We start from the raw sequence: 26,763 nt of genomic DNA on the forward strand, positions 1-26,763 counted from the left end.
TTCTTATTGGAGCTCAAGTCCTACATTTCAAACAGTATCACAAAAAGATAGAATGTTTATATTTTCTGTATTGCTCAAAAAGACAATCTTTGTCCTTCTCAGACCTTGCATTCTACTTTCACTCACTTTAATAATGACCTTTCTCTAGATGTGCACGATTGTATTTCAAAGTGCCTAAGTATATTATCCAACTTGGTATCTTCCTTTCCTCTTATTTCTTGTCATTTCTGTAATTTCTTCATCCCACCTCATCCTACTCCATCTTCCCTATTCCAATCCCATTTCTTTCCACTTTTTCACCTTTCTTGATTCTCCAGTGTTTTGTTTTCTCCTTTTCTCTTTCATAATTTGAAAGGAGACCATATATGAATATTTTAATTGATTATTATATCCAGATCAGGGTATGACCCTGACTTGACGTAACACTGTCACCAACAGGTACTTAATGATATACTGCTGGTGTTGCAAAAAACATTCCATAGTTTTGATTATTAACGTTTGGATGTTTAGGAATGAAATAAAATGCAAGTGCATATTGTTTTTGAGTGTTGCAGCTAAAAATTAAATGTAGATCAGAAAGATCAAAAAAACTATGCCATGACGACAATGTTTACTGCTGAGTATTTTATTTCATGCAAGTTAATTCAAAGCCTTGATAATTTAAATTGTTCTGAATTTCTGTTACAGGAAAATGGTGTGTACCTTAATGTGGTAGTTACCAATGTCTGTTCAGATGGGACCATCTACTGTCAAGTACCTTCAAAGGGTTGGAACCAGCTCAGTGCCTTACTTGAAAAAGTTGAACAATATTTCAACTACCGTGTATGTTTCACTTTTAAACACTTGAGTATATGAAATATGTTATGAATGTGTGAAAATAAGGATTGCTTTGCTGCTATGAGCTTGATTCAAGTATTTAACATGAATTCTAGATTATGAACTTTTTTAAAGGAAAAATAGGCTCGTCAATCAGTCACATTTTGTGTTTAAAATGTTCTTCTATTCTGCTTGTACTGACAACCACCCTTGTCATCTGTAGCTTGTTCTTTCTCATTTGTTAACATCGTTTCTGTTGTACCGTCATTGTCTGCTCCATAGTTTAGTTTCGTTTCATTCCTTTTTTGTAATTTATTTTTTATTGAAGTTCATCATCAAACAAACATTTCCATAAGATGTATTTGAGATATTGTACATATATATCATATAATCATATTTGTCATAAATCCCTACATAATATTTGAGATATACTCTTATAGAAAGGAGAGGAAAGAAAGAACAATTGAAAGAAGAAAACTATGTACAAAGTAGGGAGTGATCTTTTTTTATAACATATTCATTGACTTGTGAGAATAAAATCAGGTCTATGAGGTGTTAAGTAGTTAAACCATTTTTCCCAGTATGAATCAAATTGTTCCAACCTATGATTAACAGATGCTGTTATCTTCTCCATTTTGTAAATGTCCATTGTAATTTCTATCCATACATTTAAGGTTGGGCACACTTGACTGCAAAGTTGCTTTTGCACACCATGAGTAGGGAAGCATTGCATTCTTTCAAAAACATTGATATTCACTTATTTTGAGGGGTTTTTTTCCCCTCAGCACTTGATAAAGAACAGGCATCACACATCTTATTTGTCCCTGACATGTTTCAGCTCTGGTACTTCTAGTGGGAATCTTGCCTTCTGGTTTTATACCCTCTATAGGTAGAAATACATAACGTATTAGTAATCAGTTTGTTTTTATTGACAGGAAAAATTAAATAGTATTTATATTTTTGTGCAGTGTTTGGGACCATGCCACGATAAAGGCTCTTCATCCTTGCTTGAGCATTACCAGGTCAGCTTGTTCATAGGATATCAGATATATCCCATACTTGCTGATTGTGTATTACAATATTTAGATTCTGAATTTGCATCGTGTCCAATTAGCATTTTCACTTTTAGTGTGTATCATTCACTCCAGTAACTTGTTTCAGAATCAGGTTTGTTATCATTGATATGTCCTGAAATTTTATCATTTTGTAGTAGCAGTGCAAGACACAAGTTACTATAATTTACAATATATCAATAAGTCAGTAAGTAAGTCAATAGTGCAGAATGGGAATAGTGAGCTAGTTTTCATGGATTCATGGACCATTCAGAAATCTGATGGAGGGGAAGAACTTGTTCCTAAAGCTTTGAGTGTGAGTCTTCTGGCTTCTGTACCACCTCCCTGATAGTATTAATGAGAAAAGGACATGTCCCAGGTGGTGAGGGTGGATAAAAATTTTCTCTATTAAGCATTCAAGAGAATGTGATGGAGAGAGCTGCCCCCATATCAGTGCAAAACTCAAAAGGAAGCTGGCAATAAATTATTCATGCCAGGTATCATGTTGATCACCTGAGTACAACCTGGTCTACTGCCGCACGCTGCATTCTCCAGTTGCAGCAATTAATATTCAGAAAGTAAACACTTCCAATTTGTATTAGTACCTTGACATTATTATACTTCAAAAACCATGATTTTGGCTTCAAAGCATCTTGATTTATGAATGTGTATAGTATTCACAAAGTCAAAATTCTAGGAATGGATTTTCAGAATTCCTAATTAAATAAGATTTTAAAATGTAACCGGTTTTGTATGTAAAGAATATTGCTGGAAAAACTCAACAAAATATGGAAAGAGAAAACTTTTTTTAAAATTTTAGATGAAAACCAGTTCAAACACATCCTTTAATGCTGTGGCTTCACCTGACCTTTCTCATTTCCTTCAATATATTTCAGGGAAAGAGGTTTAATTAATTTTATTTTATTTTTGAGATACAGCATGGTGTGGGCCCTTCCAGCCATTTAGTTTCTTTTTGGAAATATTGCTGTGGAATATCATGCATCTAATTGATCAGATGTGTTATCTTCCACTCTGTCACCCTTTTGAGAAGACACACATGGTTTACAGTACTTATGGAGAGAAGTCATTATGGTATACCAGACATTAGCAATTTGCAGAAAGCATTGATTTAAGGAGGGGAATTCTGATTCATGCTGCTTCCATCTCTTCACAATTCACTCAAGGAATTGCAGGAAGAGTAACACCTCTGCTTTCCCATTTTGCAGCTATTTCCGCAGAGAAGAGCAGGATTAAACCAAGACTACCCATCCGGTCTATATAACTGAATAATCATTTTCTTTAAAAATTCTACCTTTTCCACCAGCTTTCAACTACACTTTCAACTATCCTGTCCTCTAGCCATAATAAATTATTTTGATCCAATTTCCAAATGGAGCCAGAAGGTTACTATTTATTGTTACTTCATTTGGGGATGTTGATTGCTCATTTATATTTCAAAGAATAGGACATGAGCCTCTTTCACATCCTCTCCCAAATACATACTGAACATTGATTTTTAGAAATTGTTCACCCTCATTCCTGTAAATTAATGTTGCTGTGCTGCAGCATCCAACATTTTCTGTACATTTGTTTGTCAGTCAATATATTTCCAACTAATGCACCTGTTTTAGAGTTATTTCATTCAAATTGGGCTAAGCAATCAAATGTTGGTTGGCTTATATTTGTGTAGTCCTTGTCACTTAACCAATCCTGGCCAAAATCAGACAAGTAGCATCGATCAGTTTCCATTGTCATTGTTGTCACTTGCTAAGCTGATGCTTGGTTTTTAAAATAGATGTTGACGTAAAGTTGACTCTTTTTTTGGCATCATCGATTGATTGTAGAGTACCCCTTGTTCTGGTGTACTCTTTGATAAGTGATATGGCAATAACTCAATTAAATTGTCAAAGTGGAGCTAATCTACTCACTTTCAATTTACATGTTTTACACCTTTGCTGTATGTCTGTCTACTAATGCTACCAGACTTCGGTGGAGGAATTCAAATTCCCAAACTACTGGAGAAGGAAATGAAAAGATTGTGCTAAGGGTTCCGTTTGTATCCAAAGGCTTGGTTTTTAAATTTTTTTCCATTTTCGTAGTTTAAATAATATCAATATTTTAATTTGCTTAAAAGATATGTAACTGAGACTGCACATGTGAGTAAATAGGTATATTTCATTGGATAATTTGTACTGCGAGTCATATGAAATGGGTTATCTTTGAATTACTTTTCCAAAATTGTAAGTTAAATTTTCTGGCCTTGTTTAATTACAGCAACTCACATCAGAATATTTTGTCTCATTACCTTTTTGTGGTAAGCGTTGTTTAGCACGATGGCGAGGAAAGTGGGCACGAGTAGAGGTAAGTTTTGTCAGTTAATATATATCTAGATCTTTGATTTTTCTCTTCAATATTAAATCTGGAAAGTAGCAAAAGTTATTTAGTGCCATTTTCAAATACTACCCTTTCCCTCTTAATATTATGTATTAATTTGGGTTACGATTCCTAAAGGCCGATCATGTGTATTACTTGTGTCTGAGCAATGAAATGTTAATAGGCTGTTTATCAGTTGACCATAGATACTACAGCATCCTTACAGCAGGCTCACTGCAAGGATACTGAATAGAAGTTCCAGTTTCTGGTTACCACCCCTCTTCCCCGTTTATATCGCAGAACTCAAGAATCAGATGACATGACATGGGCACCTTATTGCACATGATGCAGTTTTATTGTCCTCAGTAACTTAAAGAATTTGTTTATTTAAGTCAGTGATGCTAGTACAGCAAACATCAGAGCATAAGAAAATGACCAAAAAGGAAAGAAATTAATTGATCCATGATGCCTGACCCTCATCAGAATTTCTTATACATAATGGCTCTTCAAGCCTTTACTCCATCAGTTTGACCAGCCTGTCACATTCTGCTTTGCAATCACAGAAAAAGCTAAAGAAAGGGGTGTGTCTGTGTGTTACTCTTACTGTTTTTTTTTTCTAAAAGGAAGAAACTCCCTTAAACCTCAATGATTTAAAACCTTTTCTGTAGGTCATGTGGACTAAATATGCCTTATTTATATAAAAAATGCCTTTTGTATAATAGTGTTTGCCTCAGGGTACAAACCTCTCTAACCATGTGGGCAGTTGCCATCAATCATAGCGGCCAGCAGCAAGCACATCCCTGAGTGTCAATCTGTTGAATTCTAATAATCCATATGAACACTATGCAGGTGTTTTGTTTGTATATTTATACTGCTCCATTATAAATAGGCTAAGGGACTTGGATTCATCTGAGCAACGGTGCTTCGATAAACTAGGAGTCATTTTGTATATCTTTTCCAAGGCTCATATACCGCTTGCCATACTCCAGACTAAAATTACACATGACAGTCTAGTTATGGTGACAGTGCCAGCTGGACTGTATCAAAGTAACTTATTTTTATTTAGACTACTCTATTAATGTATTTTCAATATTGATCATGGACTTGTTTATAAAGCAACGTAATTTTTTGTGTTATTTGGTGTAAAATTGGTAACATTTGCTGCTAGGTATGTTTTTTGTTTGATACTGGTCACTTCTGTTTATGACTTGCTATTTGCCAGCTTCAGTTTTGTTCCACTTCGCTGTTTGAATATTCTGAGTTTGCCAATTGGTATATTTTTTACGATATATAAAAGAACTACAATTTAGAAATTGCCCAACCAGTCTATGCTGGCTTTGTCTTCAAGCAGCAATGGGCCAGCATAATGGCACAGCTAGTGAATCTGCTGCTCTGCTGTGCCAGAAACTCGTCAATCTTGACCTTGGATGTTCTGCACATGAAATTTGCACATTCACCCTGTGACCATGTAGGTTCCTTTCAGCTGCTCCATTTTCTCCCATATCCTAATTGCTTGCTTAATATGTCGTGATAAATTCCCCTTCATGTGGAGGTAAGTGGCAGAAACTGGGCATAGTTGATGAGAATGTGTGGAGAAATTTAAAGAAGGGTTAAATGTGGAATGGGTGTTTAAAAGTCAGTGGGTGAAGGGCTTGTTTCAGTATTGTATGACTATGACTCAATCTAATGTGTTTCTTGCTATGTCCTTCTATCATCTGTTCCCTAACCTGTTAAGAACTATAGATTTAATTGGCATCATTAAGTGCAAAAAAAATTCCAAAGATTTTTTTAATATCTTTCAATCACTGATCCTGGCTCCAAGTAGAATTGCTTACTCACACCATATACAAGAGAAATAGTCATTTGGCAGCAGAACAAACTGAAGGGAAAAAAGAGCCTACTCCTTTTGCTGTGTTCTTGTACTGGAGGTTTGCTGGTTCCTCTGGAATCATAGAAACATAGAAAACCTACAGCACAATACAGGCTGTTCGGCCCACAAAGCTGTGCCGAACATGTAATTTCTCATTACCTAGGGTTACTCATAGCTCTATTTTTCTAAGCTCCATGTACCTGTCCAGGAGTCTCTTAAAAGACCCTATCGTATCCGCCTCCGCCACAGTCGCCAGCAGCCCATTCCACGCACTCGCCACTGTCTGCGTAAAAACACTTACCCCTGACATTTCCTCTGTATCTACTTCTAAGCACCTTAAAACTGTACCCTCTTGTGCTAGCCATTTCAGCCCTGGGGAAAAAAAGCCTCTGACTATCCACATGATCAATGCCTCTCATCATATTATACACCTCTATCAGGTCACCTCTCATCCTCCGTCACTCTAAGGAAAAAAGGTCACGTTCACTCAGCCTATTCTCATAAGGCATGCTCCCCAATCCAGGCAACATCCTTGTAAATCTCCTCTGCACCCTTTCTGTGGCTTCCACGTCCTTCCTGTAGTCCTCCTAGAACAGTCAGGATGGAGAATTCATCGTTAACAGAAGTACTTAACTACGCTGTTCTCATCATGGCATTTCAAAGAGCTCTTGGTGAAATAATGCAGTTTAAAAAGTCAATATTTAAATTACTGCATTTCTGTAACATTGGTTTGCATGGACACAATAAATAAGATTTTTTTACAATTCATAGCATTTTGCCTAACTTTGTGTGCTGATATTTATGGTAATTTGAATATTGTGTATTTCAAGATTACCAATGTACATGGTGCTCGAGTTGTGGATATTATATTTTTGGACATTGGAGTAGTGGCATCTGTTGCTGTATCAGAACTAAGAGAAATTCCATCCCCATTTCTCAAGGACTCCATTTCCATACCACCTCAGGTAATAATCTTCTGAAATATTTCACTATAGTGCAGTGTATTTACAGAATAGAAGCAAGGTACTTAATCCAATAAACTTCTCCATATATTAATGTTCATAAAGAGATGCACCCTACCCTTTATTTGCCTCCCATTGTATTTTTCTCTCTTAATTGTTCCCTGCCATATTTCCAAGTAAATTCTTAAATGCATCAACGCTGTTTGCTTCAACCACTCTTTGTGGCAGGTGGTTGTGATTTTGTGATTCATAGAAACATAGAAAACAGGTGCAGGAGTAGGCCATTTGCCCCTTCGAGCCTACACCGCCATTCAGTATGATCATGGCTGATCCCTGTACCTGCCTTCTCTCCATATCCCCGATCCCTTTAGCCACAAGGGCCATATCTAACTCCCTCTTAAATATAGCCAATGAACTGGCCTTAACTGTTTCCTGTGGCAGAGAATTCCACAGATTCACCACTCTCTGTGTGAAGAAGTTTTTCCTCATCTCGGTCCTAAAAGGCTTCCCCTTTATCCTTAAACTGTGACCCCTTGTTCTGGACTTCCCCAACATCGGGAACAATCTTCCTGCATTGAGCCTGTCCAATCCCTTTAGAATTTTATATGTTTCAATAAGGTCCTCCCTCAATCTTCTAAATTCCAGCAAGTATAAGCCTAGTTGATCCACTCTTTCTTCATATGAAAGTCCTGCCATCCCAGGAATCAATCTGGTGAACCTGCTTTGTACTCCCTCTATGGCAAGAATGTCTTTCCTCAGATTAGGGGACCAAAACTGCACACAATACTCCAGGTGTGGTCTCATTAAGGCCTTGTACAACTGCAGTAGAACCTCCCTGCTCCTGTACTTGAATCCTCTTGCCATGAATGCCAGCATACCATTCGCCTTTTTCACCACCTGCTTTACCTGCATGCCCACTTTCAATGACTGGTGTACAATGACACCCAGGTCACGTTGCACCTCCCCTTTTCCTAATTGGCCACCATTCAGATAATAATCTGTTTTCCTGTTCTTGCCACCAAAATGGATAACCTCACATTTATCCACAATAAATTGCATCTGCCATGAATTTGCCCACTCACTTAACCTATCCAAGTCACCCTGCATCTTCTTAGCATCCTCCTCACAACTAACACTGCCACCCAGCTTTGTGTCATCCGCAAACTTGGAGATGCTGCATTTAATTCCCTCGTCTAAGTTATTAATATATATTGTAAACAGCTGGGGTCCCAGCACTGAGCCTTGCGGTACCTCACTAGTCACTGCCTGTCATTCTGAAAAGGTCCTGTTTATTCCCACTCTTTGCTTCCTGTCTGCCAACCAATTCTCTGTCCACATCAATACCATACCCCCAATACCGTGTGCTTTAAGTTTGCACACTAACCTCCTGTGTGGGACCTTGTCAAAAACCTTTTGAAAATCCAAAAATACCACATCCATTGGTTCTCCCCTATCCACTCTACTAGTTACATCCTCAAAAAATTCTATGAGATTCGTCAGACATGATTTTCCTTTCACAAATCCATGCTGACTTTGTCCGATGATTTCACTGGATCTTTGGAAGTCAGGACTAAAGCATAAAACTTATTGCTTACAGCTGTTTTATTGGGTGTTACAAGGGTGGAAAACAGCCGAGAGAACAGCCATTGTGGTCACCTCATACTCAGACTAGAGTTAATTTCAATGACAGCAATTAATCTATAAAATGTCCAGATAAAGTGGCATGACAGCTGGTACAGAAAGCTAAGGTTTCTAGAAAAATATAGAAACAACTCTACTGTAATTGCTGGAAAATTCACTGCACAATTACATGTATATAGGTGATAATATAAAAATACTAAGCATAGGAAACTTAAACTACAAAAAAAACAATTCTACACCCTAATCCAACACATTTTAAATGCTCTGACAAGGAATTTTATAGAAGAAAGTAATTATTGTTATATTGAAATATATAGCCTCCAACTCTAGTTCTACTCCAAGTGGAATCATTTTACCCTAAAGCAGCATCTATGGAAAAGAGTAAGCAGTCAATGCTTCGGGCAGAGACCCTTCATCAGGACTGGAAAAAAAAGATGAAGTGTCTCAGCCCGAAACGTTGTCTCTTTACTCTTTTCCATAGATGTTGCCTGAGTTTCTCTGACATTTTCTGTGTGTTGCTTGGATTTCCAGCATCTGCAGATTTTTTCATCATTTTACCACAATATCCAAGCTTCTGGTAATATATCGAAGCTTTTCACTACTCTTAACAATTTGTAAGATAAGTTGTTTGTTCCCTTCATTGGATTTTATTTGCTGATGCTATATTGATGCTCAACATTAAGTAACACACATCAAAGTTGCTGGTGAACGCAGCAGGCCAGGCAGCATCTCTAGGAAGAGGTGCAGTCGACGTTTCAGGCCGAGACCCTTCGTCAGGACTAACTGAAGGAAGAGTGAGTAAGGGATTTGAAAGTTGGAGGGGGAGGGGGAGATCCAAAATGATAGGAGAAGACAGGAGGGGGAGGGATAGAACCAAGAGCTGGACAGGTGATAGGCAAAAGGGGATACGAGAGGATCATGGGACAGGAGGTCCGGGAAGAAAGACGGGGGGGGGGGGGGGAGGGACCCAGAGGATGGGCAAGAGGTATATTCAGAGGGACAGAGGGAGAAAAAGGAGAGTGAGAGAAAGAATGTGTGCATAAAAATGAGTAACAGATGGGGTACGAGGGGGAGGTGGGGCCTTAGCGGAAGTTAGAGAAGTCGATGTTCATGCCATCAGGTTGGAGACTACCCAGACGGAATATAAGGTGTTGTTCCTCCAACCTGAGTGTGGCTTCATCTTTACAGTAGAGGAGGCCGTGGATGGACATGTCAGAATGGGAATGGGATGTGGAATTAAAATGTGTGGCCACTGGGAGATCCTGCTTTCTCTGGCGGACAGAGTGTAGATGTTCAGCAAAGCGGTCTCCCAGTCTGCATCGGGTCTCGCCAATATATAAAAGGCCACATCGGGAGCACCGGACGCAGTATATCACCCCAGTCGACTCACAGGTGAAGTGTTGCCTCACCTGGAAGGACTGTTTGGGGCCCTGAATGGTGGTAAGGGAGGAAGTGTAAGGGCATATGTAGCACTTGTTCCGCTTACACGGATAAGTGCCAGGAGGGAGATCAGTGGGGAGAGATGGGGGGGACGAATGGACAAGGGAGTTGTGTAGGGAGCGATCCCTGCGGAATGCAGAGGGGGGGGGTGGGAAAGATGTGCTTAGTGGTGGGATCCCGTTGGAGGTGGCGGAAGTTACAGAGAATAATATGTTGGACCCGGAGGCTGGTGGGGTGGTAGGTGAGGACCAGGGGAACCCTATTCCTAGTGGGGTGGCGAGAGGATGGAGTGAGAGCAGAGGTACGTGAAATGGGGGAGATGCGTTTAAGAGCAGAGTTGATAGTGGAGGAAGGGAAGCCCCTTTCTTTAAAAAAGGAAGACATCTCCCTCGTCCTAGAACGAAAAGCCTCATCCTGAGAGCAGATGCGGCGGAGACGGAGGAATTGCGAGAAGGGGATGGCGTTTTTGCAAGAGACAGGGTGAGAAGAGGAATAGTCCAGATAGCTGTGAGAGTCAGTAGGCTTATAGTAGACATCAGTGGATAAGCTGTCTCCAGAGACAGAGACAGAAAGATCTAGAAAGGGGAGGGAGGTGTCAGAAATGGACCAGGTAAACTTGAGGGCAGGGTGAAAGTTGGAGGCAAAGTTAATGAAGTCAACGAGTTCTGCATGCGTGCAGGAAGCAGCATCAATGCAGTCATTGATGTAGCGAAGGAAAAGTGGGGGACAGATACCAGAATAGGCACGGAACATAGATTGTTCCACAAACCCAACAAAAAGGCAGGCATAGCTAGGACCCACACGGGTGCCCATAGCTACACCTTTAGTTTGGAGGAAGTGGGAGGAGCCAAAGGAGAAATTATTAAGAGTAAGGACTAATTCCGCTAGACGGAGCAGAGTGGTGGTAGAGGGGAACTGATTAGGTCTGGAATCCAAAAAGAAGCATTGAGCTTTAAGACCTTCCTGATGGGGGATGGAAGTATATAAGGACTGGACATCCATGGTGAAAATAAAGCGGTGGGGGCCAGGGAACTTAAAATCATCAAAAAGTTTAAGAGCGTGAGAAGTGTCACGAACATAGGTCGGAAGGGATTGAACAAGGGGTGATAAAACAGTGTCGAGGTATGCAGAAATGAGTTCGGTGGGGCAGGAGCAAGCTGAGACAATATATATACTTCCATCCCCCATCAGGAAGGTCTTAAAGCTCTACGCTTCTTTTTGGATTCCAGACCTAATCAGTACTTATTTTTATGCACACATTCTTTCTCTCACTCTCCTTTTTCTCCCTCTGTCCCTCTGAATATACCTCTTGCCCATCCTCTGGGTCCCTCCCCCCCCCCCCCCCGTCTTTCTTCCCGGACCTCCTGTCCCATGATCCTCTCGTATCCCCTTTTGCCTATCACCTGTCCAGCTCTTGGTTCTATCCCTCCCCCTCCTGTCTTCTCCTATCATTTTGGATCTCCCCCTCCCCCTCCAACTTTCAAATCCCTTACTCACTCTTCCTTCAGTTAGTCCTGACGAAGGGTCTCGGCCTGAAACGTCGACTGCACCTCTTCCTAGAGATGCTGCCTGGCCTGCTGCGTTCACCAGCAACTTTGATGTGTGTTGCTTGAATTTCCAGCATCTGCAGAATTCCTGTTGTTCTCAACATTAAGAAATGTTTTTCCACATGCCCTTTCAGTTGAAAGGGTAGTTTATAGTTTTAGAATTTGAGAAATTGACTGTCAGTTGTTTTATCTTAGGCTATTAAATGCTGCTTGGCAGACCTCACATTTAACATTGGCATGTGGACACCTGATGCAGTAATGTGGCTTAGAGATACTGTATTAAATTGCTCTGACTGCAGCATTAAGGTAAGTGTGAATATGTTGCCCCTTTCACTTGAAACGGCTAATCTGAATTTGTGAATATGCACTAATTATTTGTATTTTATCGTATTTCAGATTGTGAAAGTTGATAATGCCAAAGGACTAGTTCACATTTACTTGTTTACTTCAAAAAATTTCCCGAATCCAGAACGTAGTATCAATCATAAAATAACCAATGGAGATCTGTGGAAGCACAGGAAAGACGTTTACCTGGGTGTCGAACGAAGTTCTTCTGGTTTCCCAAGCAATAAAGGTGATGCAAACATTGCATCAGAATTTGAACCAAAAGGCCCAGTGAAGGAATTGGGAATTGCACCAATCAAAATGGTTGCCCCAAATATTACAAGCAACACTTTTCCACCTCCTTTTGCTTTGCCACAGCCTGGAGAGCACATGGATGTCTTCATTTCAGTAGCTTGTCATCCAGGCCACTTTGTTTTCCAGCCTTGGCAGGAACTGTATAAGTTAGAGGTTCTTATGGAAGAAATGGTCCTTTATTACAACAGTATTGAGTGGCAGTCTGTGTCATTGGAAAAGAACAAAATATTTGTTGCTCAGCTGGATAATAAGTAAGTACTTTAGGTTCTTTATTTCAAGCTAAGAAATTTACTGAATCTAATGTTATAAGGAAAATGAAGATGCTGTGTATCTCTCCAGTTTCAGATGGATGCCCTAAAGTTTACCATTATCCCCATCAGCTACCATTATCAGAGGAAAAAAAATTGAAGCCACTGGGCTATCGTTAATACTCTTGCTACCATTGCATGTAATTTGCACAACATGAGTTGGCTTTTATAAAAAAAGAAACAGTCACTGTAGACAATATCATCTATTTAAAACTTTATTTTAGAGATACAGCACGGTAATTTCTAAATTGGTTTGGTGTCAAAATGTACAAACTGCCAAAAGCAGCTAATAGCTTAACATTAAATTTACACTGCACATTAGAATCTATCTTTGTACAACCTTGATTTGGTATTTATGCACATAAGGACAGTGGGATTGGTTTAATGGAATTGAACATAGAAAGCCACGGTTGTGACTCAAGAACCATGGTGGCCACTTTAGAGTGAATTCTCACGCAACATGTGAAGAAGCAGAAGATTGATCTTCTACAGTCAGTTTGCATCTCAGGTAAGTTCTGTAGGCTACTTTTTCTACAATGACTTAAATAATAGCTTGCTATTTTTGCACATGGATGTCTTTGCAGCTTGCTAATGTAACTTGCTACTCTTATATCATTCATCAAAATTCCTTCCAAAAAGGCATCATTCAGCAGCAGGTTTTGCTATAAGCAACAATATGTCCATCAGTAGTGCTCTGGAATGTAGGATATTACCAGGGGAAGCCTTTAGCATTGGAACAGAAAAAGTTCTCATGTTCCCAGCACAATTTGTTATTTTCACAGTGTCCTACCCAGAGAAGTCATCTTTCCAAGTACTGGGACAAGCAAGATATAGGGAGCTATCTTTCCTCATAATTGCTAATTTTATTGTGTTGTATATCAAGTTGACAGCCAAAAGGTCTCCTTCCATGCTGTTTCTTTCTGAAAGTTCCCTTAATCTGTTCAATGCCTTTTCAAGAAGCAGTACAGCTCATAACTAACTTCAGGGGGAGAAAACTTTTTTTTTTGCTAATAAATGTTGTGACTGTCAATGAAAGCCGCCGGAGAGAGCTGTTGGTAGTATAAAAGTCTTTATTCAGCACATACAAGCTGACGGTATTTGGAGTCACTCTGGAAAGAAGCTCCCTGACCCAACATTACATCACATTTTTATCTGCTATTTCTATAGTTACAATGCATTCGTAATGCTTCCTTTGAAATACATATAACTTTCAAACCACCTAGATCTTCATATCAACACTCCAGACACCAAAAGTGAATGCTATGAGCTGCATTCATGCATATGCAGACACCTCAGATGAATGGATGTTTCCTGGTTTGTAATCGACTGCATTTTAAGTTCAATCTGCAATCCAGATTCAGATCTAAAGACTGGTTGCTGTTGAAGTTAATACTTACAATATTCTGTAACTCCAAAATACACCCTGACAATGATAAATCTACATTCTCTGGAGGTTAGTGACCTACTCCAGTGCACGAACATAAGAATGTAAGTAAATAGAAGCAGGAGAAGGCCACTTTAAACTTGTCTCATATTTGATATGACTCATCTCTGCTGGATTTATTCATTTTTTTGTGCAAGTTCTCTTTTGCTTTCAATTCCTCAATCTTTCAAATAATTATCTATCTTGACATTTTAAAAGATCTAGCTGCTACCGCCATTTGGGGCTGGCAGGGAATTCCAGAAATGTACGATCTTCTGAGAGAAGAAATTGCTACATCCTCCAGTTTTAAATAACAAATTTCTTATTTTGTAGATGTCTTTTGTTCCTGATTCCAACTGGGGAGAACATCTCAACATTTATTCAGTCAGGCCCCTTCTAAACTTGAAGCTATCCAAAAATTGTTTAGCCCCTCGATAGGATAATCCTCTCATTGTAGGAATATATTTTATGAACCACCTTTGGACTGACTCTAATGACGTAATATTCCTTTTGAGGTAAAGGTCCAAACAAAAGCATAGTACTCCAGGTTTGGCCTCATCAACACACAGCACTATACAAGTTCTCCCAATTCTTAAAGTATACCCTCTTCCCAATTATGGTTTCCTTTTTTTTTTCTCTCTTCTCATTCATATGTTAGGCCTGTTGTTACATTTTTGTGACTTGTGGCCTAGAGCTAGGTCCCACTGAACTTCACTCATTTGTAGTCTCTTTCCATTTAGTTGATCCAAGTTTTTGATTCCTTTTACCAAAATGGATTACCTCACACTTCCTCATACTCAACTCCATTTGCCAGTTCATCTTCCAGCCATTCAAACCATCCTCAGAGTTAGAATCAGGTTTATTATCACTGATGTATGCTGTGAAATTTTTGATTTACAGATTAGGGTGCAATACAAAAAATATAATGCACATTACAATAAGAAATGTACACTTTAAAAAAATAAATAAGTAGTGCAAAAATAGTGAGCTGGTGTTCATGAGTACATTAACCTTTCAGAGATTTGATGGTGGAGGGGAAGAAATGGTTCCTGAACATTGAGTGTGTGTCTTCAGACTCCTGTTCCTCTTCCCTGATGCTTGTAATGAGCATGTCCAGGGTGATGGGAGTCCTTAATATTGGTTGCTATCTTTTTGAACCAACAATGTTTAAAGATGTCCTCTATGCTGGGAGGCTGGTGCCCTTGATGGAGCTGGCTGAGTTTACAAGTTTCTGCAGCTTTTTATGATCCTGTGGATTGGCCCCTCCATCCCAGAGAGTGATGCAACCACCTGGAATGTTCTCCATAGTATATCTGTAGAAATTCACTAGTGCCTTTGGTGACATACTAAATCTGCTGAAGCTCCTAATGAAATACAGCTGGTGCTGTGCCTTCTTCACAATTTCATCATTCTGTTGTACCGAGGATAGATCTTCTGAGATGTTGACACCCAGGAACTTGAACCGCTCACTCTTTCCACTGCTGATCCTTCTATGAGGTCTGATGTGTGTTCCCTCGAGTTTCCTTTTCTGAAGTGAACAATTAATTACCTAATCATATGGACATCAAGTACAAGGTTGTTTTAGCGACACCACACAACCAGCTGATCTATCTCACTCCAGTACGACACATTACCAGCTAAGATTCTGCAGACAACAGTTGTATCATTAGTGAATTTATAGATGGCATTTGTTCTGTCATGGAGTCATGGGTGTAGAGAGAGTAGTGCAGTGGACTAAGTACATATCCTTGAGGTACAACTGTGCAAGGAGGTGATGTTATTTCTAATCCACACTGACTGTGGTCTCTCAATGAGAGAGTTGAGGATCCAGTTGCAAAGGCAGGTATAGAGGCCTTGATTTTGATTAGTACTGAGGGGATGATAATGTTGAGCTGTAATCCATTGTCCATTAGGTTCAAGGTTGAGTAACCGTAGAACACAACAGCACAGAAATGTGCGGCCATCTAGTTCATGCCGAGCCACTAATCTGCCTCGTCCCATCAAACTGCACCCGAGCCATAGTCCTCCATACTTCTCCCATCCTTGTACCTATCCAATTTTCTCTTAGATGTTGAAATCAACCCTGCATCCACCACTTGCACTGGCAGCTCGTTCCATGCTCTAACCACCCTCTGAGTGAAGTTCTCATGTTCTCCTTGAACATTTCACCTCTCACCCTTCACCCTCTAGCTGTAGTCTCACTAAACTGCAGTGGAAAAAGCCTTAATTTACCCTTTTTAGTTTTGTAAACCTCTATCAAATCTCCCATCAACCTTCTACATTGATAAAGTCCTAACAACCTTTTCAACCTTTCCCTATAACTCTGGTTCTCAAATTCCAGCAACATCCTTGTAGATTTTCTCTGCACTCTTTCAATCTTATATACATCTTTCCTGTAGGTAGGTGAACAAGACTGGACACTCTATTCCAAATTAGGTCTCTGAAACATCTTATACAATTACAACATAACATTCAACTCCTATATTAGGTACATTTATTTATGAAGGCCAGTGAGCCAAAAGCTTTCTTTACACTTCTGTCTATCTGTGAGGCTATTTTCATGAAATTGTGGATCTGTATTCCCAGATCACTTTATTCTACCGCACTCTTCAGTGCCCTATATTTCACCAAGTATGACCTATCCTGGTTGGTCCTCCCAAAGTTCAACACCTCATACTTGTCTGCATTAAATTTCATCTGCTATTTTTCAGCCCATTTTCACCAGCTGATCCAGATCCGGCTCCAAACCCTGATAGCTTTCCTGGTGTCCACTACATCCCCAACCTTGGTGTCATCCTTAAATTTGCTGATCCAGTTTCCCACATTATCGTCCAGATCATTGACCTAGATGAGAAACAACAATGCATCCAGCACCGATCCCTGCGGCACTCCCCTAGTCATAGGACTCCAGTCAGAGAGACAACCATGTATAAGCCAATGTCTAATGCAATTTACTCCCTCACCTTGAATGATAAATGACTGAACCTTGACCAACCCCCCTCATGAGACCTTGTCAACGGCCTTGCTAAAGTCCATATAGACAACATCCACTACCTTGCCTTCATCTTTTCTGGGTGATTTCCTTGAAAACTCCATAAGATTAGTTAGACACAACCTACCATGCATAAAGCCACGTTAACTATCCTTAATCAGTCCATGTCTATCCAAACACTTGTATATCCAATCCCTTTGAATGCCTTGCAGTAACTTACCCATTACTGATGTCAGGCTCACCAGCCTAAAATTCCCTGGCTTACTCTTGGAACCTTTCTTAAACAACAGGACAACATTAGCTAACCTCCAATCCTCTGGCACCTCACCCGTGGGTAAAGATGTTTTATATATCTGCTAGGGCACCTACAATTTCTGCACTAGGATACCACAGGGCCTGAGGGAATACCTTGTCAGGTCCTGGGGATTTGATTTATCCATCCTAATTTGTCTCAAGGCAACAAGCAGCATCACCTTTGTAATCTGTATAGGGTCCATGTTGTTGTTACCACATTGCCTCACTTATATAGACTGTGTGTCCGTCTGCCAAGTATTACAGATGCAAAAAATCCATTTCAGATCTTCCCGATCTCTTTCAGGTCCACGGATAAATTACCATTCTGATCTTCCAGAGGACCAATTTTGTCCCTTGCTATCCTTTTGCTCTTAATATCTGTGGAAGCCCTTGGGATTCTCCTTCACCTACCCTGCCAGAGCAACTTATGCTGCCTTTTAGCCCTACCCATTTCCTCAAAAGTTCTCCTGCATTTCTTATACTCAAGTACCCCATTTGTTCCTGCCGGCCTATACCTGCTGTGCACCTCTTTTTTCTTAACCAGGTCCTCAAAAACCAAGCTTCCCTAAACCTGTTATCCTTGCCTTTTGTAAAAAAAAAGAGACAGGAAGATACAAAACTTTGTACTCAAAATTTCACCTATCAAGCAAACCTTTTCCAGAAAACAATTTGTCCCAATCCACACTTGGCAGATCCTTTCTGATGCCATTAAAATTGGCCCTTCTCCAGTTTAGAATCTCAACCCAAGAACCAGACCTATCTTTTTGCATATTTACTTTGAAGCTAATGGCATGATCACTAGATGCAAAGTATTCCCCTACAAACTTCTGTCACCTAACCTGTTTCATTCCCTAATAGGAGATCTAGTATCACACTCTCTCTAGTTCGGACTTCCTATGTACCGATTAAGAAAACTTTCCGGAACATATTTAACAAGCTCTATGCTATCCACCCCTTTTACAACACAAGGGTCCTAGTCAATGTATGGAAAGTTGAAATCAGTTAGTAGCACAGCCTTGTGTTTCTTGCAACAGTCTGCGATCTTTCTACAAATTTGCTCCTCTAAATCCCATGTACTGTTGGGTGGTCTGTAATATAATCCCATTAATGTGGTCATACCTTTTTTATTCCTTTGTTCTACTTTTAAAGCCTTACCAGATGAGTTCTCTAGCCTATCCTAATTGAGCACTGCCGTGGCAGTTTCCCTGCCTAGTAATGCCATCTCACCTGCTCTGTCATGACTAAAACAATGGAACCCTGGAACATTGAGCTGCCGGTCATTCTTCTCTTGTCTGTGTCATAATTCCACGTGCTGTTTCATGCCTTAAGCTCATCTGCCTTTCCTACAACACCCCTTGCATTGAAACAATTACAACTCAGAGCAATAGTCCCACCATGCTCGACCTTCTGATTCCTAACTCTTAAAAGCTAGTGAGATAGCTTCCACTGTAGACCTGTTGTGGCAGTCGGCAAATTGCTGTGAATCCATGTCCTTGCTCAGGCAGGAGTTACTTTTAGCCATGATCAAGCTCTCAAAGCACTTCATTACAGTAGATGTGAATAAGCTGGGTGATGGTCATTGAGGCAACTCGCCCTTGAGCACTGGTATTATTGAAGCCTATCTATTGTAAATAGATCCAATCTATTCCTTTGCAGACTCAGTGCCCGTGCCACCTATTTTTGAATCATCAGCAAGTTTGGGAAAGTTGCATTTCATTCCCTCCTCCAGACCATTAATGTAAATGGCAAATATATGAAGGCCAAGAGCCCATCACTGGAGTGATCACAATTTGCATGTTTCCAACCTGAAATTTATTTCATTTGAAATGAAGGAGATCTGTTTATTCTAACTTTATTTTCTATGTGAGAACCAGTTTAACAATCCACATTAACACCCTTCCTTCAATACCTTGAGCTCTTCATTTAAGCACTAACCTCTTGTGTGACACCCTGTCAAATGCCTTTTGGAAACCTAAATGCATGATACCTACAGGTTCCCTCCAACTCTCCCTGTAAATTTTGAGGGAAAAAAAATAAGATTATTTGCCCTTTCTAAAATCCTTGGGTCCTGATAACTTGTTTACCTTTTTTCCTCTGCCTTCTTCAGTCCTTTTTTTTCTCTCTGTGATTAAATTTGAACAAGTTCTTCCCTAGTACTGTGTTTTTCACGTTGGCCCTGGAGTAATGCTGTTTTGTTTGCCTGTATTTATGACCTACTTAATGCTTACAGCATTTTCTGTTTTTATTTCAGGTTTCCAGCATCTGCAGTATTTGTTTTTATCCTCAATAAGCATTAACCTGCTTTGTGCGTGTATGGGGTTTTATCTTAAAACTTGGACATTATGATATGACTGCCTTCAACTGGTCACTTTATCAAATTACTTTTGTTTCTTAAGCATAGTTTAATAACATTCCTCAAAGGAAATGGGAAAATATGTTTTGAATGGCCTCTGTGATTCTGTCCTTGTATCACTGTTCAAGTGAATTAGTTATTTATTTGTGAGGGTTGAGGAACAGTACTGAATGATTAGAAAACTGCATTGAAATTTAGGGAACTATTTCTGCTTCTATAACTTTATTACTTTATGCTAGTTACTTTTTTTTTGTAATTAAAGATGGTATCGTGTGCTGGTGAAAGGGATTCTTACAAATGGTTTGGTGTCTGTGTATCAATTGGATTATGGCCGGCATGAGCTGGTGAGCTGTAGGAAGGTGCAGGCACTGATGTCACAATTCCGTCAGTTGCCTTTCCAAGCCATTACTGCGCAGTTGGCAGGTGAGTGAAGAGTGTATATGTTGCTGTGTTCAGCCCTATAGTGGTTTAAATTGCAAAAGGTGCTTCTCACTGGGTGCCATACATTTCCTGATGTGTACAGGGAATGCTGACCCCTTTCTTTTGTGTCCACCATTTCTTGAACTGAAATTGTAAGCGAATAATATTTTTAAAATTTTAAACCAGTTTAAGATTGGTGTTCATTGTATTTTAGATGTTTGATTAAAGAAAAATTGCAATGTATGAAGAAAATGTAACCAAGTTGAATGCAAATGCATTGTTTTCATAATGAGTGGAAATTATTGTAGTAACTACCTGTCACTGTAATAGTGTTCCATAGCCCCCCTACCCCCAAAGCAGAATGTAAATTTAAGGAAATCTAATAATGTGATGACTAGGATAATAGCCTCATTTAAACACTAAAATTCTACAAAGTGGGCATGTCTAGAGATGAGTTCTAGGTCTTTTTATTTTATATTTTCTTTCAACTGGTGTTGATAATGTTTATAATGTGCAGATGTTAAAATTAATACTTGAAAATTAAGTTTGACATTGTATTTGCTTTTTTTCATATAACTTTTCAGCAGTAAATTAAACAATTCTGTATAACTCACATTGCACCTAACTAGAAAATCACTGTGAATTTTTGTTGGCCAGACATTATTTAGAAACATAGAAAACCTGCAGCACAATACAGGCCCTTCGCCCCACAAAGCTGTGCCTAACATATCCTTAGAACTACCTAGGCTTACCCATAGCCCTCTATTTTTCTAAGCTCCATGTACCTATCCAGGAGTCTCTTACAAGACCCTATAGTTTCCACCTCCACCACCACCGCCGGCAGCCCACTCCACACACTCACCACTCTTTATGTAAAAAAAAACAACAACTTACCCCTGACATATAACTCCTATGTACCTACTTCCAAGCACCTTAAAACTACGCCGTCTCGTGCTAACCATTTCAGCCCTGGGAAAAAGCCTCTGTCTATCCACATGGTCAATGCCTCTCGTTATCTTGTACACCTCTATCAGGTCACCTCTCATCCTCCGTCGCTCCAAGGAGAAAAAGCCGTTTGCTCAACCTATTCTCATAAGGCATACTCCCCAATCCAGGCAACATCCTTGTAAATCTCCTCTGCACCCTTTCTATGGTTTTCACGCCCTTCCTGTAGTGAGGCAACCAGAATTGAGCACAGTACCCCAAATGGGGTTTGACGAGGCTCCTATATAGCTGCAACATTACCTCTCGGCTCTTAAACGCAATCCCATGATTGATGAAGGCCAATGCACCGTATGCCGCCTTAACCACAGAGTTAACCAGCATAGCAGCTTTGAGCGTCCTATGGACTCAGACCCCAAAATCCCTCTGATCCTCCACACTGCCAAGAGTCTTATCATTAATGCTATATTCTGCCATCATATTTGACCGACCAAAATGAACCACCTCACACTTATCTGGGTTGAATTTCATCTGCCACTTCTCAGCCCAGCTTAGCATTCTATCAATGTCCCGTTGTAACCGCTGACAGCCCTCCACACTATCCACAACACCCCCAACCTTTGTGTCATCAGCAAATTTACTAACCCACCCCTCCACTTCCTCATCCAGGTCAGTTATAAAAATCACAAAGAGTGGGGGTCACAGAACAGATCCCTGAGGCACACCACTGGTCACCGGCCTCTATGCAGTATATGACCCGTCTACAATCACTCTTTGCTTTCTGTGGGCAAGCCAGTTCTGGATCCACAAAGCAATGTCCCCTTGGATCACATGCCTCCTTACTGTCTCAATAAGCCTTGCATGGGGTACCTTACCAAATGCCTTGCTAAAATCCATATACACTACACCTACGACTTTACCTTCATCAATGTGTTTAGTCACATCCTCAAAAAATTCAATCAGGCTCGTAAGGCACGACCTGCCTTTGACAAAGCCATGCTGACTATTCCTAATCATATTATGCCTCCCCAAATGTTCATAAATCCTGCCTCTCAGGATCATTTCCATATGCTTACCAACCACTGAAGTAAGACTCCCTGGTCTATAATTTCCTGGGCTATCCCTACTCCCTTTCTTGAATAAGGGAACATCTGCAACCCTCCAATCCTCTGGAACCTCTCCTGTCCTCATTGATGCAAAGATCATTGCCAGAGGCTCAGCAATCTCCTCCCTCGCTTCCCACAGTAGCCTGGGGTAGATCCTGTCCAGTCCCAGTCCGGTCCCGGTAACATCAAAATTGATGCTTTCCAAAAGCTCCAGCACATCCTCTTCCTTAATATCTACATGCTCAAGCTTTTCAGTCAGTCCACTGCAAGTCATCCCTGCAATCGCCAAGATCCTTTTCCATAGTGAATACTGAAGCAAAGTATTCATTAAGTACCTCTGCCATCTCCTCCGGTTCCATACACACTTTTCCACAGTCACAATTGATTGGTCCTATTCTCTCACGTCTTATTGTCTTGCTCTTTTCTTAATCATTGACCCTTGTGATGCCACTTAACTCAATTAGTCCTGTGCAGGCTCTTTGAAAAGATCAATCCAGTTCTTCCTCCACCCCCATCCCCTGTCTTGATCTTCACTTGCTGCTCTGCAAAAGTGTCTTTTGTGATTCCATCTGCACTGTTGCCTTCCAGCATTGTGTAACCCTAGCCACAATGACTTGTCATATTTGAAAAAGAATGTCTCCTCAAATCGCTTCTCCCCTCACCTTTGCCACTGCCAGTCTTTTTTTTTGGGGGAGGGGGGAGGTGGATATGGGCTGGTACTTAGTTTCCATCCCAAACTGTCTTTGATAAAGATGTGATGAATAGCTGCAGGCCTCCTGGTGAAGGCATGAGATGTTAGGGATGTGGAGTTTCAGGACTTGTACTTAATGGTAATGAAGGACTGTTGAGAAAATATGAAGTCAGAATCATGTGTAATTTGGACTGGAACCTGCAGGGGGTGGTGTTTCTACTGTCCTTGTTGATGCAGGTTGTGGAATTGGGTAGTGCTGTCAGAGAACCTATGTAAATAAACCCAGTGCATTTTGTTGATAGTAGCCATGGTGCATTGCTGGTGCGGAGAATAAATGTTTAGGGTGGTTGGTGGGTTGGCGATCAGTGGACTGCTTTGCCTTGGGTGGTGTTGAGCTTTCTCAAAGCTGTTGTAGCTGAACGGATGATCTTGGCACATGGAGAGTATTGCTTCAGTCCTAATGTACTCTGTAGTTGACAGAAAGGCCTTGTCAGGAGGTGTATCACTTGCTGCAGCAGATAGAGCCTCTGACAGCTCTTGCAGCCATATTATTGATGTGCCTTGTTTAGTTGAGTGTTTGGTCAATGGTAACCCCTCCACCCATCCCCTCCTCTCTCCCCACCCACAGCCAGGATATTGATAGTGGGGTCTTGGCTTGAATGTCAAGGGTATGTGGTTATCTCCTAATGGAGATGGTTGTGCCAAGAATTTTTTGGTATAAATGTTGCTTGCTATTTATTATCAATACATAGAATGTCTGAAAGTTGTGTAAGTCTTGTTGCATGCACCATGGATTTCATTATTTACTATGGGACTATAAATGAATTTGAAAGTTGCAAAATTGTTAACAAACATCCCACCTTGACCTAATGATGGAAAGATAATTGAAGCACTTGAAAATGGTTGGGCCCAGTACACTGGTCTGAGTAACACCCAAAGTGATGTGCTGGGCTGGATGATTGACCTCCAACAAACACTTTCATTTTCCTGGCCCACTTTAACTTTATTCGAACCATTCCATCTTGAAGGTGCTTTAAAATTACCTTGCTTAAGTTAATAAGATCTAGTTGCTGTTGTCTCTCCATGTGGCTGTGTTCCTTATCTCAGGTGTAAACTCAATGAAGATTTTTAAGTCGTGTGACACCCAGAATCTTAAGCAGTCATTAATAATAACAAAATCTTACTCTTTTTGTACTTCATGCTGCTATAAATAAGGCTAAGAAATGCTTAGCCTTGAGAAAATGAAAGTAAGAATCTAATGTACTTTATATGAGTCAGAAGTATCCATCTTGTTCTTGATACCTTTGAGGTAGACAATTTCACAGATGCATGTGCCTCTGAATAAAGATATTTCTCATTTCCGACCTCAGGATAAAAGGGCGTACCAATTTAAAACTAGGTTCCATAGTTCCAGACACTGGTAGAGTGAAAGTCTCTCACTTTCTCAATCCCTCTAGGAATCTCATGAGATCACTTCATGCTTGTAAACTCCAGTAAGCATAAGTAGGCCTTAATTATTGTACCACAATGTTGACTGAAGGTGAGTATACTGATAGTTAACCCCTAGGTTATATTTCTAGTTTTACTTTGAAAAGTGAGAGAGAATTTGGAATTAAGTTTAACAAAGTTGAGTTTCTTGATATTTAGTTTTTTTCTGGGAAAAGTTGAGTTTTACGAAACTAGTTTTAATAAATGTTGTTTTGGGTCATTATTTTGCAGGTGTGAAATGTGAACAGTGGCCAGAGGAAGCTTCGATTGTCTTCCGGAACCATGTTGAGAGGAAGCCTCTAGTGGCCCAAATACAGACTGTTCAGGGGAATGTAAATTCCTGGGATCGGAAAGTAGTGACTTACCTGGTGGATACATCCCTTCCTGATACAGATGTCTGGATACATGATCTGCTGACAGAATATCTTGCAGAGCTGTCAAATGTTGCATAATCATTGATTACCTTAACATTTTCAAAGTTTAATTTCTGACCATTAGCAATAACTGATGTGAGAGCACAACACATAATCTGGTTTGCTGTTATTTACAAAGGGTTCAAAATAACTTGAATGGTATGTTGGCGATATAAAGATTTGAAAGCCTCATGCTTTTACTGTAAAAATACATAACAATGATTTGTTTGTTCTTTGGACTACTGAAGAAATCTGTTTATTAGAAAATGTGCCATTGATTTGCCATCAGCCTTTGCCTTTGGTCGTGTATTTGACATGAAGAGTTGCGTAGGAATAAAGAAACCAATTAACCAGTCTCTTGGTAATTTATTTACTTGTGCAATGCTTTTTTAGAAAAGTGGTGTTTGGGTTCAATATACTGACTGGAAAAACTTTCTCACAAGGTGGTTGAGCTAAAAAAGTTCAAAGTAAATTTTATTATCAAAATACATATGTCACCATATACAATCTTGAGATTCATTTTCTTGTGGGCATACTCAGCAAATCTATAGAATAATAATTATAACTGGATCATTGAAATTAAAGGGAGAGGAACCTGATATTTTATGTATTTCTTAATCCCTGATTCACTGGGGTGGGATTGGCTGAGTGTAGATAGCTTTTTTGGTGAGCTGGGTAAAAGCTCAAACCTAAATGTGCTTATTGAGAATAGCTTGCGGTTCAAATGTATTTTTATGGTGTTGGATAATACATCTACAAAGAAGTCAGCTGAACTTAAAGTGAGCATTTTAATGCTATTTTATTCATGAAGAGATTGTGTTGTGATGCCACATCAAATCGTAATGGTACATGTAAATATTGAAATCATTATTCATACAGTGTATTTATATAAGAATCAGTTGCCTACATTTACAAATAATGGAATATTTTATTTTTCAAGACCATTTAATAATTTTGCTAGGTTTAAATGAGACTCTAAATTGGAGAAAGGCCAATTTTGATAACATTAGAACAAATCTGGCAGGTGTGGATTAGAATAGGTTGTTTTCTTCTTGGTAAGTGGGAGTTCTTAAAATATTGAGTGTACAAAATTTCCTGTTAGAATAAATGGCAATGCTAACAGCTTTAGGATCCCTTTGGTTTTTGAGGGATTTCTGAGGTTCTGGTTAAGAAGTGGGGTGCATACCAGGTGTAGGCAGTTAGGATTAAATGAGATGCTTGAGTGATGAAATGCAAGGGAAAACGAAAGATCAGGGTGGTTTAAAAAAAAGAACATGGAGTTAGTCTGGCAGACACGATGAAAGAAAATCCCAAGAACTAATATAGCTATATTAAGCGAAAGCGGTAACAAAGGACAGAATTTGTCCATGTGAAGATCAGTGAGGCCATCTATGCGTGGTGCTAAAAGAGATGGGAGAGGTAATTTTATTTTCATCTGTATTTACTTGAGACAAACACAGGGTCTATAGAATTGAGGCAGAACAGTAGTGAGGTCATAAACTATATCAGGATTACAGGAGAGGAAGTGCTTGCTGTCTTGAGGTAAATTAGGGTGGATTAATCAATCCCCAGGGCCTAACAAGGTGTTCCTCGCACCTTGTGGGAGGCTACTGCAGAAATTGCAGGAACCCAGGAGGAAGTATTTAAAACGTCCTTAGCCAAGATGAAGTGCAGAAGGACTGGAGAATAGCAAATGATGTTCTGTTATTCAAGAAAACCTCTTAAGGAAAGTCAAGAAATTACAGGCCGGTGAGCCTAATGACAGTAGAGGGTTAATTAATGTGAGGTATTCTGAGGAATATGATATACAACTTATTTGGATAGATTAGGGACCTGCTCAGGAATAGTCAATATGGCTTTGTGCGTGGTAGGTCATGTCTAACCAACCTTGAGTTTTTTGAGGAGGTTGATCAAGAAAAGTTGGTGAATATCATCTTCCTGGACTTCAGCTAGGTTCCTGACAAAGTCTCGCATGGGAGGCTAGTTCAGAAGG

General features: G+C 39.9%; 1 protein-coding gene across 5 annotated transcripts in view; it reads left to right on the forward strand.

Annotated features, from left to right (window-relative positions):
- Positions 1–25,123, forward strand: part of LOC140211714 (tudor domain-containing protein 7-like) — a 122,528-nt gene extending 97,405 nt beyond the window's left edge. For all 5 annotated transcript variants that reach the window (XM_072281803.1, XM_072281798.1, XM_072281799.1 and 2 more), the window contains 7 exons: positions 688–822; positions 4,143–4,229; positions 6,942–7,076; positions 11,897–12,007; positions 12,098–12,591; positions 19,973–20,133; positions 24,589–25,123. In XM_072281803.1, the coding sequence (XP_072137904.1) occupies positions 688–822; positions 4,143–4,229; positions 6,942–7,076; positions 11,897–12,007; positions 12,098–12,591; positions 19,973–20,133; positions 24,589–24,809 (1,344 nt within the window). In that variant the 3' untranslated portion in view covers positions 24,810–25,123. The remainder of the gene's footprint in view (positions 1–687; positions 823–4,142; positions 4,230–6,941; positions 7,077–11,896; positions 12,008–12,097; positions 12,592–19,972; positions 20,134–24,588) is intronic.
- The last annotated feature ends 1,640 nt before the right edge of the window (positions 25,124–26,763 follow it).

Source organism: Mobula birostris, chromosome 17 (genome assembly GCF_030028105.1).
Source record: "Mobula birostris isolate sMobBir1 chromosome 17, sMobBir1.hap1, whole genome shotgun sequence".
In the NCBI taxonomy this organism is placed as follows: Eukaryota; Metazoa; Chordata; class Chondrichthyes; order Myliobatiformes; family Myliobatidae; genus Mobula; species Mobula birostris.